We start from the raw sequence: 12,933 nt of genomic DNA on the forward strand, positions 1-12,933 counted from the left end.
GGCTAAACGTCCATAGTAGTATGTTCTCAACTATATCGGAGAGATGAACTTAATTTTAATATGTAAGAATTAGCTCGAGAATTCACTTTGTGGGAAAACAAAAATAAAATTTGAAATTGATTTGACGAGTAGTACAACCTTGTATTGAAATCTACCTTATCCATATATAGCCTGTAAACGGGGCTAAAGCTAAATTCTTCCGGGCATCCATCTCAATATAAGACAACATTGAATGACAACACAAGCATCTATGTTCCTTCTAAAAGGTGACAAACATGCGCGCTCGGAGTCTTTTTCAAGTGTCTCCTCTCTTCTTTTTTTCATTGTTTTGGTATTCAAGCATGCGTATGCTTTCTCAATTAGTTCAACAACTCGTCCACTCAATGAAATGACTAAAAGACGCAATGCTTATTTTTCCTGGTTCTCTTTTTTTCCATAGCTGCAGTCAATGGAGTGGAAGATGCACTTGCTTCATTCTTGTACCGAAAGAGCAAAAGATGGTGGCTTGACTTTATTCAAAACAACTGCTTATACATGATAGCTATATTGGCCCGATGCATTTTTCATGAACAAGCTGGTTACAACATTCTTACATGTGTAGATAATAGCTATTGTGCCCAAACTTTGACTAGAGAAGGTGGCCTGCAGGAACTGCACCTGCTGCTCACCATCTCCATCACTCTCTTCATGTTTATCAACGTTTCTGTCATAATTTATCTCTGATTTGTGGCACAGGAAGAGGTTAGGAAGGCTTCTGATTGCTAGATATTAGCACCCATATGTAGTTCTTATCTGTCTCTGGTCTACTGGATTCCGGTCTGGATATAGCGTGTGCCCTCACTTTTATTTTGTTCAATATCTCCATTGAATGGCCCTGCTTTTCCTTTCTTTTGTTTATTTCTTGGGATTGCTGTTTCTTTCTGTCATGTAGTTATGTATAGTAATGTTGTTTGTTAGCCCATGAAAGAAAAAGGATAGGGAAGGCCACGATAGACAAGAAAGGTGAAAAGGAAAAAAGAACAACAAAAAAAACAGTGAGCACTGCAGAAATTAATGCAGGCGCTCAGGCAGTGAATAATGCAAAGATGGGCAGAGATCGAAGGTAAGCTACACATACTCTCTGCCATGAAATATAAATATAAATACAAATTAACAGCAACGGTTAATTATTACTATTATCATTATAAACAATAAATCGAAAACTCTTTCTCTTATACTCTCTATTTTCTTCCTTTCAACTTCCACAAGTTAGTTACCTAAATTTTATTTTGCCCAATGAGTTTGGATATATTATTTCTTAGATTCTTCTAATTCCTTGATAGACTTGAAGGATAGAGAAAAGCAATATTCAACATGAATTCCTAGTAATAAGCATAAGCCTTTGTTTTGGTACATATGTGTTGGCTTCCAAAGCTACAACTATATAAATATTACAAAATGAAAACATGATAGATAGAATTTTGAGAATAATAGAAAGCTTAACAATTGTGATTCTATGTTTTCTATTTATACAAGGAGGGCTATAAATAAGTATAGCACACTACACAAAATCAAAACTATAAAGCTATACAAGGTACATACAATTTACATAACTATGCATCCTATAATTCAGCACTGACAAGATTTAACTATCCCATACCTTTCTATTTATCCTAATAATAATAATAAATGTTAAGGGATTGACCCTCCCTTACCTTTTTAATTATTTAATTTTATATGCTTTTATAATTGTTAGAATTATAATGATAATTAAATTATATAGTATTATTGTTGTTATTATCAATGGAAGGCATGTGCCTCCAGTTTGGGCTAGAGAGAACATTGTCATGTTCTTAAATTGTGCTAATTGTATTGATTTGTAAGGTTAAAAGTAAAATAATAAATTAGCAATTTAGTAATTGATGTGGTAAATATATATATAAAAAATAATAACAAATAATCAATCGATTAGCAGATCATGTATTTCATATTAACAATAACATGCAATTGAGCAAGGTATATATGAGTTTGCGTGTTGATACGTTAATGATTGGGTATTCATTTAGCCCTATAAAAGTCTAACAAAAAAGAAAGATAAGTTGAACATATCTTGTAAGTATAAAAGTAATAGAAAACTATGTGATAAATTATAAATAATAGAAATGGACATGAAATAAGTAAAATGAATAATGAATTAAAGAAATTTCTCAATATGACAAGGGTGTTACATAGACTAAAGTACAGTATATCATAGATGAAATAAATGCTAGGATCGTAAAATGACGACATGAATTAAATATATTGAGAATTAAATAACGATGTGAATTAGACATGCTTATGCAATGAGTTAATTACATATGATTAATATGTGTTAAGGAAATTAATTATAAGATAAATTCCATGAGTGATGAAATATTAGTATTAATATTAATATATATAAATATAAATTGAATATATTCATAAAGTGAAAATAGTTATGAAATAACCTTGATGTGAAAAGAGACATTGTATGAAATTGTTTGAAGGAGACTAGTCAATTTTAACACTATAAGGAGTAAATTATTTAGTGATACAAGGATGATAATGTGATAAATAAAATGATGAGAAGAAAATTTATCGGGGAATAATGAAAAATGTAAGATATTGGAAATTGATATAAGATCAACGTTTTTACAAAAAAAAATTATGAAATTGATTTTGATCATATAACTGTTAAATGTTGGTAATTAAGAAGATGCAAATGTGTAATATGATTTATTTTGTAATTTTGTGTATGTCATAGGTAAATTCCTTTGAGGATATCTATTTTTTAGGGTCACTAAGCTACCTAGTATTATACAGAAAGCATATTTGTATTTTTAGAAAGAAAAAAAACCTTATAAATAGTTAATGTGGATGTAAATTTCAATAAGAATTGTAATAAATTATGTACATTTATAAAAATATTGAAAGACTACTGAAACTTTATATATATTACCATGTTTTTTATGGGTTCAAGCCTTATAAGGTTGTTAAAATATCAGGTTCTTACAATGTAAAATAAGAATTGTAGATAAATAGATAGCACCATAATTGTCTCACCAAAATATAATAACAGAAGCATGAGAAAACCATAGGTCTAACAAAAAAAAACAAAGCTATAAAATCTCAACAGTACCATAAGTGAAAGCCTTGTATTCAGCTTTAGAAAAACAACAAGCAACAGGGCATTGCTTTTCAAATTTCTATGAAATAAGAGTGTTGCCTAAATACACAAGGTAACCAACATTCAACTTATGATCATCGACACCACTAGCCCAATCAGCATCAGTAAAGCCTTAAAATGACAAAGAGGAACAATGAGTGATATGTAAACTATAAGAGATTGTAGCTTTCAAATAACACATAATACGTTTAACTGTAGCCCAATGAAAAAAAGTAAAAGCATATATAAACTGACATACCTTTTTCACAACATAAGATATATCCAACCCAATAAAGGTTAGATATTAAAGAACACCAATAATTTGTCTAAATCTTGTTGGATCAGAAAAGAAAAATCACTAGACATTATATCTAGTTTTGATGAAGAAGCAGGAACATCAACAAGTTTACAAGATGACATAACTTTATGAAAAATATCAAGAGCATACTTATGTTGACTAAGTATGAGACTCATACAAATAGGGATAACTTCAATCATCAAGAAGTAATAAGTAACACCTTAATCCTAAAGCTTGAACACTAAGCTCGGTAAAGTAATCAAAATTTAAGTAAGACTGAATTACTTCCAATAAATCAAATATTATCTACATAAACAAGTAGTTAAAAGATATCACTACCAACAACCAAAATGAATAATGATGTATCAACTTTGGAGGTATAGAAACTAAAAAAGAGGAGATAATCACTCAAAATGTTATACAAAGATTTATAAAGTTGATATATATGAGAGGAAATAGTAGGATTAATAAAACCTGAAGGTTGCTCCATACAAACCTCTTTTTTTTTTTTTTTTTTTTAATCTTATTTAAGAAAGTAATTTGAACATCTAGTTGGTTGATTTGCCAACCTTTAGATACTACAATAGTAAGAGTTAACCAAACATTAGTGGGCTTAAACACGAGACTGAAAGTTTCTGAATAATCAATACCCTCGTGTTAAGTGAACCCTTTAGCAACTAAGTGAGCTTGGCATCTCTCAACACTACTATTAGCACGACACTTAATCTTATACACCCAACAACTACTAACAACATTCATAGAAAGTTGAAATGAAACTAATAACCATGTACAATTAAATGTAAAGCATGAATTTGAGCATGTATGACTTGATGCCATGACACATATTTGTTTGCTTCTTGAAAAGTTAAGAGTTCATTAGCAGAAATGGGTGTTACCCGTAAAGTGACTTTAAAAGCCAAAGATAAGCTCATGTTTGTTGATTTATGCTTTCTTGGATAAGGATCATTGAACATTAGAGGGGGTTGGAATAGTAGAGGTTTGATTTGGAATTAAGACCTGTTAAAGATAATATTATGAAAGGTCAGTAACCAAATCTAATCCAGATGAAGATAATGTCAAGATACTAGAAAGGGAAGTTGGAAACTAAAATAATCCATGTATCAATATCAAAAGAGGTAGAGATCTGTGAATCTAACAAAGTAGAATCTAAACCTGAAGAATGATCATTAGACAAAGATGCATGTGGATACAAACTAGCAAGACTAGTTTGTGTAAAGATGAATTCAAGAAATATATCAAGAAAAGCAATGATGTAATTAAGAGTTATGTAGACGAAGGCATAGGTAATGATGATATACATTTAAAATTGTGAAATAAAAAAACATGTTGATGAAACCGAATGTCATGAGTAATGTAAATTTGTTTGATATCTATAATTTGGTTGATACCTATCATGATATGTTAACTCAAATTGTTGGCGAAGTGGCTAAATTTTGAGATTAATATCGATAAAAATCTATATACTTCTATATACATCATACAAAGGGGTGTCTTTAAAATTATTTGAAAAAATAAACCTTAATCTAAATTAATTTATAAACAAATCCAAGAACAGCTGTAAAACTAGAATAATAATCATAACTTGAAAATCAATTGAAACAATAATATTACATGTGATCAAAGCCTATTCTCTTATGTGAAAAAAAAATGATAAAAACGCAAGAAATAATCAGCCATTTTTTATTTTTATTTTTTGTTAAATGGTGTGCTATGCATGTCTCTGTTTGGGCAAAAAAGAAAAAAAAAAGCTTGTCACCATACTTGTCTGTCTTCAAGAATTGGGATGGTGAGGGTAAATTAATAGTGAAAAAGATGAAAAATATGTTACCAACCTTAATCTGACCAGTGGTTTGTGTCTGTGATCTGAGGACCATTAATTTGTCAATAACTTAACCTTTGGGTCAGTCAGTCAGAACTGTGTACAGAAACCTTTCTACGGTTCTTCCACCGCCACTGCTTGTTTAGAGAGAGATGCTAAGAGATTAAAACCCTAAAAGTTTTCTCATCCATCCCTATCTCCTGTAACACAAGCAGTGAAGGGCCTCTCTCTCTCTCTCTCTCTCTCTCTCTGGATTGACAATTGCTTGTTGGGTAGCTAGGGGATGCATGTCGCTAAAGAAGCATATACATATTTTCAAGAGGAATGTACACTTTTTTTTAGTCTTATTTTTCATCCAGATTAACTTCATTTATTCAACTTCACAGGTGTTTAGGCTCCAAGATTTTCATAGTCTGGGTTGAAAACAATCTGCTTCTTTATTGTTCTTGAGCCAACGTGACAATATTAATGGATTCGCAATTCAAAGTTTGGCTTGAATTTAATTATATATATGTATTTTGTCTTGTTTTCTTGAAAGAGATTTCCATCAGGAAGCCATCCACACACGAAGGCTGTGGTGATGAAGAAGATGAAATAGCCACGCATTGGTCGAAGCAAAAGTCCACGGTCAGCACAAACACTGTGAATTCCGGCTAGGGTTTAATTAGAAACTGGGTTCCACACATGCCTTATCAATGAAGAAGGTGAAACGAAGAAAGCGTGGCCTTATATCCCTGTCAAGGAAAGAAAAATAAACTTGAATACGTTTCAATTTCCATCTAACAAGTCGGCTTTTATCCATCAAAAGAGAGTTTCTAACGCAGTGTCAGCTGTTTGGTTTCAAGTTCAACACTTCAACTTGCTCCATGCATATCTCTCTGCAGAAAGTTGTGTGTGGTCCTCATCTCAGTGGGAGTTTTGATGTTGGTCCCTCACCTATAAGGTAGCTATACGGCCCCCCTCTCTCTCAACCTTCTTGTGTAGCTGTCATTTACGTCAACATGACAAGCCTCTAAGAGTACTGTAGACCACAATTTTTAATGCCCAGGAATACACTTCTCATCTTAGTGGATTTCTTTTTGTCCTTGAATTCTTTTCTACCCTAACTCATAATCTCATGAATTGATGACAAGATGTCTTATATTGAGACATTTAACTTGTTTTATTAGGTGATGGATCATAGGACGACATCTTCCAGGACTGCTGGCAAATTTCCTCAAAGACCAACCAAAGTCATCACTCCTACTTAAATTAGTGTTAGAAACGTGCCGGGGTTTGGAACTGGGCTGCCGTGTATAATATTGTATCAGACGAGAAGCAGATATGAGCTCGCTAGCTAATTTGAAGCTGCTGTTTCCAGTTCTGGCTCCCTTTAGAATCATTATGTATACTCGGTACTAGCTAGGCATGCATTGATATCGATCGACCCATGTGACCAGAACTCAGCCACAAAACCTTTATTTGTGGTTGCCCATAAAGCACAACTCACCGCTTTTCGAAACGTCCAGCAGCAGCATGGTCCCCAACTCAATTTATGCAATGTGTTTGCGCAACATTTTAACATGGTGTTTTCCACAAATTGACACTCTAAATTTTTACCCAAGCTAGCCAAGGGAAAATTAATTAGTCCTAATGACCATTCATTGAGACAATGATTGCTCAACATGCGTGACAAACGAAATGATAAGATATGGACTAGCATAATTTATTTGACCCGAGGGGGGGGGTATATGACACGCGGCTCCACTGATGCCATTGCTTTATCTTTACGTCTTCCTTGGAGCATGGTCGGTTGAATTCCTAGCTTTCTAAAATGGCGTACCTTCTCCAATAAGTTTATTCTCTGTGATCGAAACAAAGGAAAAGTATTTCCAGATATTGATACCAAATTGCGTAAGATATATACAGACACAGGCAACCTTGGTGCAGACTTCATTACCTTTCTTCACACTGTAAGTGCTGCAACTAATCCCAAACTTAGGTGCATGCCTAGCTATGACTACTAAAACCCTTCCCTTCCTTTAAAAATACTTCTTTTCTTGATTTATTCATGCAATACTAGCTAGTTACTTGTTTTCAGCTTCGGATTACCTCTTCGATGAGCACAATATTGTAAGAGAATATTATGATACTGAATATTGTTGTCTTCTCTTCACAACTGAAACCTTCCAGAACAAAAAAATGGCTAGTTAAGAATTCTTGCGAAGGAATTCTTAAAATGTTTCTGATATATATTTACTCTATATGTTATTTTGTTGACTGTTTTTCTAGAGATTCCCCTCTACTTGTGCAGAGATAGCTTGTTTTGATTATTTTTTTTTTTAATGTTTTTTCGATCTTCTTTAACCACTTACTCTTTCTTTAAGGGAAACTGCAGTTTGGACCGATCTTGTGCTGTGTGGTTATGTTAATCTGACTGCTCATTTTCTTCCTTTTATGGATCTGAATCAGCATGAGAAGCCGCAGCACAAAGAAACTTTATGCAGCAAGGTTTCTTTGACACTACAAGGAGTCTGTGCAAACCTCCAGTTATTTAAGGAGTTCAACTTGCTTGTTCAATTTCGTATGCACTACCGATGATGAGAGGCATAAGATGATTACTAGTTCAAAGCAAGTGGATTCTCCAACAAAAAAGGAAGAGGATTCAAATGATGGCAAGATTTCTAAGGCTTCATCTAGCTCAGCACCATGGTTAAGGTTGAAGGATCCAAGAATTGTGCGAGTGTCGCGTGCTTTTGGAGGAAAAGACAGGCATAGCAAAGTTTGCACCATTAGAGGGTTGAGAGATAGGAGAGTTAGGCTTTCGGTTCCCACTGCTATTCAGTTGTATGATCTTCAAGATAGACTTGGCCTTAATCAACCAAGCAAGGTAGTTGATTGGTTGCTTAATGCAGCCAAGCATGAAATTGATGAACTCCCTCCACTCCCAATGCCACCAGGGAACTTTTCCCTGAATCATCAAGCAATGCTAGGTTCTTCTAATGAAGTTGGCGCCTCACGGTCTAGCAAAGAAGTGTTTAAGATGAACAACGGCATCGATTGGGAGGATACAAGTGGATTTACTAGACCGATTTTCTGGAATGCTGATGCAATTTCGAGGGCTAAGTCGAAAGAGGTTGTGACAGATCCAGTGAATGAGAAAGAAAATTGGGCAAAGAGAGATGAAGAAGATAAGGAGGATGGCAGTATTGAAGGGAATACTGCGCAAGCTTTATCTAGCAGTTTCTTACAAAGAGCTAGTCATTCTTCCTTACCAGGTTTGACAAATAATGCCATGCCTTATGGTTCTTTCTTTCATTTAGAACCTCAAAGTTTTCCATTATCTCATATGGGAAACCATGGATTTGCAACACAAACAGGAGATGTACACAACCTAAATGTCGTGCCATTGTCATCTGCCTTGTCTTTATCATCTGGCTCTCAAATTTTAGTGTGTCCACCTGGGACAACACAGTCTTATTTCCCTTCACATGCCACAGCTTCCATGGAGATTGATCCGAGACAAATCAACCACTTTCAATGGTTGACCCCAAGCACTCAAAATCTCTTACCAAACTCCCTTACCCCAAGTCCATACCCTATAAGCCAATCCATGAGACCTTCCCAGTATTTCAGTGTGACTCCTAGGGTTCTCCACTCTCACAATAGTGAAAGTCCACCGGACAAGGACCCCCAATTTCCTTGTAAATGACATGAAAGCAGTGCAAGGATTGCAGAAGAAGAATACATGGCCCTTCTTCCTAAAACAAGGAAAGCTTCAGTTTGATTTAGTGTCCCAGGCGAGAGGAAAAGGTATTGTTCTATTAAAAACTTATACTAGAACACTTCTACCTGTCCTGTGTGTTTATTTGCAGACAGTTTTTCTAATGGTACTCATAGTCACAATCTCATGTATGATTTCACATTTTTGCATCTTGGTGTCTGGATCATCAGTCCTAGGAGAGTGTTTTATGTCGAACGAATGGCTTGATACTTGTGAGACAACCACATAATCTTAATAATTTGATTTTCAGTTGATTGATCATAGTGATAGCAATTTGTACAGGTCATGGACCTAATAATTATGTGTTACATTTGATGTTGCATCTGAATTTTAGTTAATAAAAGCTTATATATGCTGTGTTGATCAATCTAGCATGAAGTGCAAAGAGGAAGCTGTAGAGGATGGTTATTTACACCTTAAGCTTATATGCTTTATGTGATATTCAACTTTTTGTATGCCAAAGCCATGAACATTATTTGCTTCAACAAGATTTGGAGTCTTCAGTACTTTCGAGTCTGCAATCTCATGAAGTTAATGCAGTTTTGACACCGGATTTCTCAACAAATACATAAATACTTGTTAACTCAGAGTCCATGAGCATAATTTTGAAGCAAGAAAATTAAACCTTGGAGAAAACAAAGATCAATAGAGAATGATAGGCTATTTATAGAAGTCTGATATGAACACTGGAAAAACTAGCAAAGAGTCAAACCAAAAATAGGTTTTGAATTAAGCTTGTGTAATTTCAAAGAACGAAAAAGAAAAAATTAATTTGCTTGTGTGAGTGAATGAGACATGATTGTGCTAGTATAAGTGTCAGCTTTGCACAGGATCCAACAAGATAATGGAAGGAGTAGCAGCTTTAGATGATCAAAGGAGCTCGTGAAAGTTGCTTATATCCAATGAACTGAAAAGATCTGTACGTGGTCCTCAAAATTGAGGGAGAGACTAGGAGGGTATTTTACCATTTTAACATGGCCAGGTAAAAGTTTTTTAAAAACTAATACTTGTTATAAAAATATTTGAAAAATAAGACAGCTTAAATGTAACCATGATTTTAAATAATGATTTTGTAACGATTCCTATTAGAAATAGAAGTTGTTTACTCAGGAAATCAAAAGTGAAATTAATTAATATATACAAAAATCAATATAAAATTCTATAAAAATTTGATAGTCAACATATGAGATTCAAGATTCAATGATCAAAAAATAAGAGAGGAGAGATAATTTAATATGGTATGATAGAGAAATGAGGGAAGAAAAGGAAAGGAAAGAAAGAATGAGTCATCGAAGACACACCGAAACCTTGTTTTTTACATATTTGATATCATTAAAAAAATCTCGGCAAGACAATTCTAACCGTACCATAGAAGACCACCGAACAATATTATAATTTGTTAGTGATTTTGTTTGGGGTAACCAAATCTTAAAGTATCTTAATCCAAAATTAACCCAAAACAAAATCACTAACCAAGTATAATCTAATTTGGTGGTTTTTCATGGTGTAATTAGAATTTTCTCATCGAGATATTTTTAATAGTATCAGGTGTGTAAAAAACAGGAGTCTCAATGTATCTCCGATTATTCCATTTTTTTCTCTTTTTTTTCTTCCCTCGTTTCTCTCTTATACCATATCAGCTTGTTTCTCCTTTTATTTCTTGATTATTAAATCTTAAATATTTTGTCTTAACCATTGAATCTTCATATAATTTTATGTTAAATTTTGTGTATGTTAATTAATTTCACTTTTAATTTCTTGAGTAAACAACCATTATTTCCAATTACAAAACCAATATTTCAAATTGTGGTTGTATATTGAAATTGTGTTGTTTTCTAAATATTTTTATCATGTATCATTTTCTCGAAACTTTTATCAAATTGTGTTGTACACTAAAACACTATCTGTCCAATTAAACAACTCACCATTATATTAGGTCTTGTCTTTGCTAAGGTATTATTCTCAGCCAGCTCTCCTAGGATTAGGGCATCTTCAAGGGAGCTTGAGAAACGGTATGTAGATGAGAACCGGGGCATGCAAGAACTCACACCACAATCCCAAACAAAATCTAGCTACAGTTTTATATATTCCAGTTTTTTTTCCTATGTGATGACGGAGAAGACATTTTAGAGAAAAGGCATTATATAGCCAATCTAACTCTGTAGGAAAGGGTAGCAAAATATATAGGTAGTTATCAACATCTCCCAAAAATACCATATTGTTTTCTACTTAAGCAGATAAAATCTAGCTGTGGGTGACCCTATGCCGAAAATAGCTTTCTGGTGCAGCCAACAAATTAAGATTAATGAATGTTTTCTTATCTAGAGAGTACTTAATTGGTGTATTCTGTTATAATGAATGAATATATATAATATAGTGTTCATATTCTGTTATAATTCGGTAGTTAAGACGATTTTTTTTTGGTCCTTTACTTATGGAATGCAGATCGACAAGAATTTTACTTTCGTAGTGTAAATTGTGCATGGCTAGAATTTAATAATGAGATTCTGGGAAGAAGGGAAGAGAAGAGAAGAAAAAAAAGAGACTAATGGGATCTCTCATGTTAAAAATTGAAATTAAATCATTGTAGTCTATGGTGAAATTATGTTATTTGAGAATAATCTATGATAAACAAGAGCTTAATCTCACGTGCGTACCATGGAAATTAAGAACATTGTGATTTCAATGAAGATTTTGTGGAGAGAAGTAATCATCACGGGCTATTAATTTATTTGGTGATCATTCAGATGCTGATTATAACCAAAGAGGTGCAGAAACCATCGCTGTAAAATGAATTTTGGAACACTATATATAGACAAAGAGAGCGTTGTTCTCTTGCTTGATTTCCTTCTGCCTCTAAAGGAAAAGGTTTCTGGATTGTTACTTTTCTCTCTTTTTTTTCATTTTACCCTCTTTAGCATGGCAAGATCGAGTATTATATACGGTATTATGGGGTGATATATACCTGTCCTGTTTCTGGAGTTCTTGAATTCCATTGCTTAGTTACCTCTTGCCCTAGCTATGAGTTAGGTATTTATCTTGACAGCAGTACCAGGTCTCTGCTAAGCATGTTCCTTGCCACTCTAAAACAGTTTAGTGGGAATTAGAACACATCGGATTTAGATTCAGGTGTTATCTTCACGACAAAGAAATTATGATTAAATCCTCATTAGTTTCTGGTTTATCAGTAATGTGAACAGTCGTGTGTATTATCGGCCATGCTCCCCAGTAAATTAGTGTCTGAAGAAGATTTTCTGTTGATGGTCTTGCTGAAATACCAAGTATGAATGTTCTTGTTTATGTTCTTATTCGTCTTTATATTTACTCTTCCTTTTGCTGGCCTGTATTCTATCTCTTTTGTCGTCAACCACACCGCTAATCTGTTCGCTAGCTATATGATCTGTTAATAAAATCTCCTCGTCTCCTGTAAAGAAATCAAAATGATTTGTTCTTATTCTTTTAAATGAGTGTTGTGTGTTGATCATTTGTACATCGAATCATCACAAAAACTGTGAAATAAAACAATGAAATTTGCAATTTTAAAAAAAAAAAAAAAAAAAAAAAAAAAGACGAAATATGCAAGCTCAAGGGAAAGGGAAAAGCATGGCCACAAATTAGCGAACCAATCAATGCATATATTTTATTCTCTTAAAACACGATGAACATGCATCACCCAAAGAAATGATCGAATCTCATAGTATATAACAGGATGGGTTCTTAATAGTTTTGTAGTTAATCTTGTTATTATAAAATAGTGAGTTTCTTTTATATATATTTTTGGTAACTCTTCTTTCATCTAAATTAGCATATATAATTAATCATGTGTGATATTAACGACTAAAATATAATTAATAGAGGATATTTCAATT

The 12,933-nt window shown here is 33.4% G+C and overlaps 1 protein-coding gene and 1 long non-coding RNA gene across 7 annotated transcripts; one reads left to right on the forward strand and one right to left on the reverse strand.

Moving 5' to 3' along the window:
* LOC118055154 (uncharacterized) lies at positions 1-5,756 on the reverse strand. The gene is made up of 3 exons (XR_004688607.2): positions 5,315-5,756; positions 4,358-4,478; positions 1-920 (listed from the first exon to the last, which is right to left on the reverse strand). It is a non-coding gene; the product is annotated as an uncharacterized lncRNA (long non-coding RNA).
* Positions 5,757-7,064: 1,308 nt separating this feature from the next.
* LOC118055048 (transcription factor TCP13) lies at positions 7,065-12,521 on the forward strand. Of its 6 annotated transcripts, XR_004688600.2 has the most exons (4): positions 7,067-7,253; positions 7,753-9,093; positions 9,895-10,046; positions 11,001-12,521. XR_004688600.2 is itself a non-coding variant. In XM_035066834.2 (3 exons), the coding sequence occupies exons 2-3, from the start codon at positions 7,895-7,897 to the stop codon at positions 8,990-8,992; spliced, it is 996 nt and encodes a 331-aa protein (XP_034922725.1). In that variant the 5' UTR covers positions 7,065-7,253; positions 7,753-7,894; the 3' UTR covers positions 8,993-9,435. The 6 variants fall into 6 exon arrangements, 3 of the variants coding, with proteins under 3 accessions (XP_034922725.1, XP_034922723.1, XP_034922724.1); XM_035066834.2 differs by lacking the exons at positions 9,895-10,046; positions 11,001-12,521 and having other exon boundaries at positions 7,065-7,253; positions 7,753-8,558; positions 8,661-9,435; XR_004688599.2 differs by having other exon boundaries at positions 9,885-12,521.
* Positions 12,522-12,933: the final 412 nt, after the last annotated feature.

This window comes from Populus alba, chromosome 4 (assembly GCF_005239225.2).
Source record: "Populus alba chromosome 4, ASM523922v2, whole genome shotgun sequence".
In the NCBI taxonomy this organism is placed as follows: Eukaryota; Viridiplantae; Streptophyta; class Magnoliopsida; order Malpighiales; family Salicaceae; genus Populus; species Populus alba.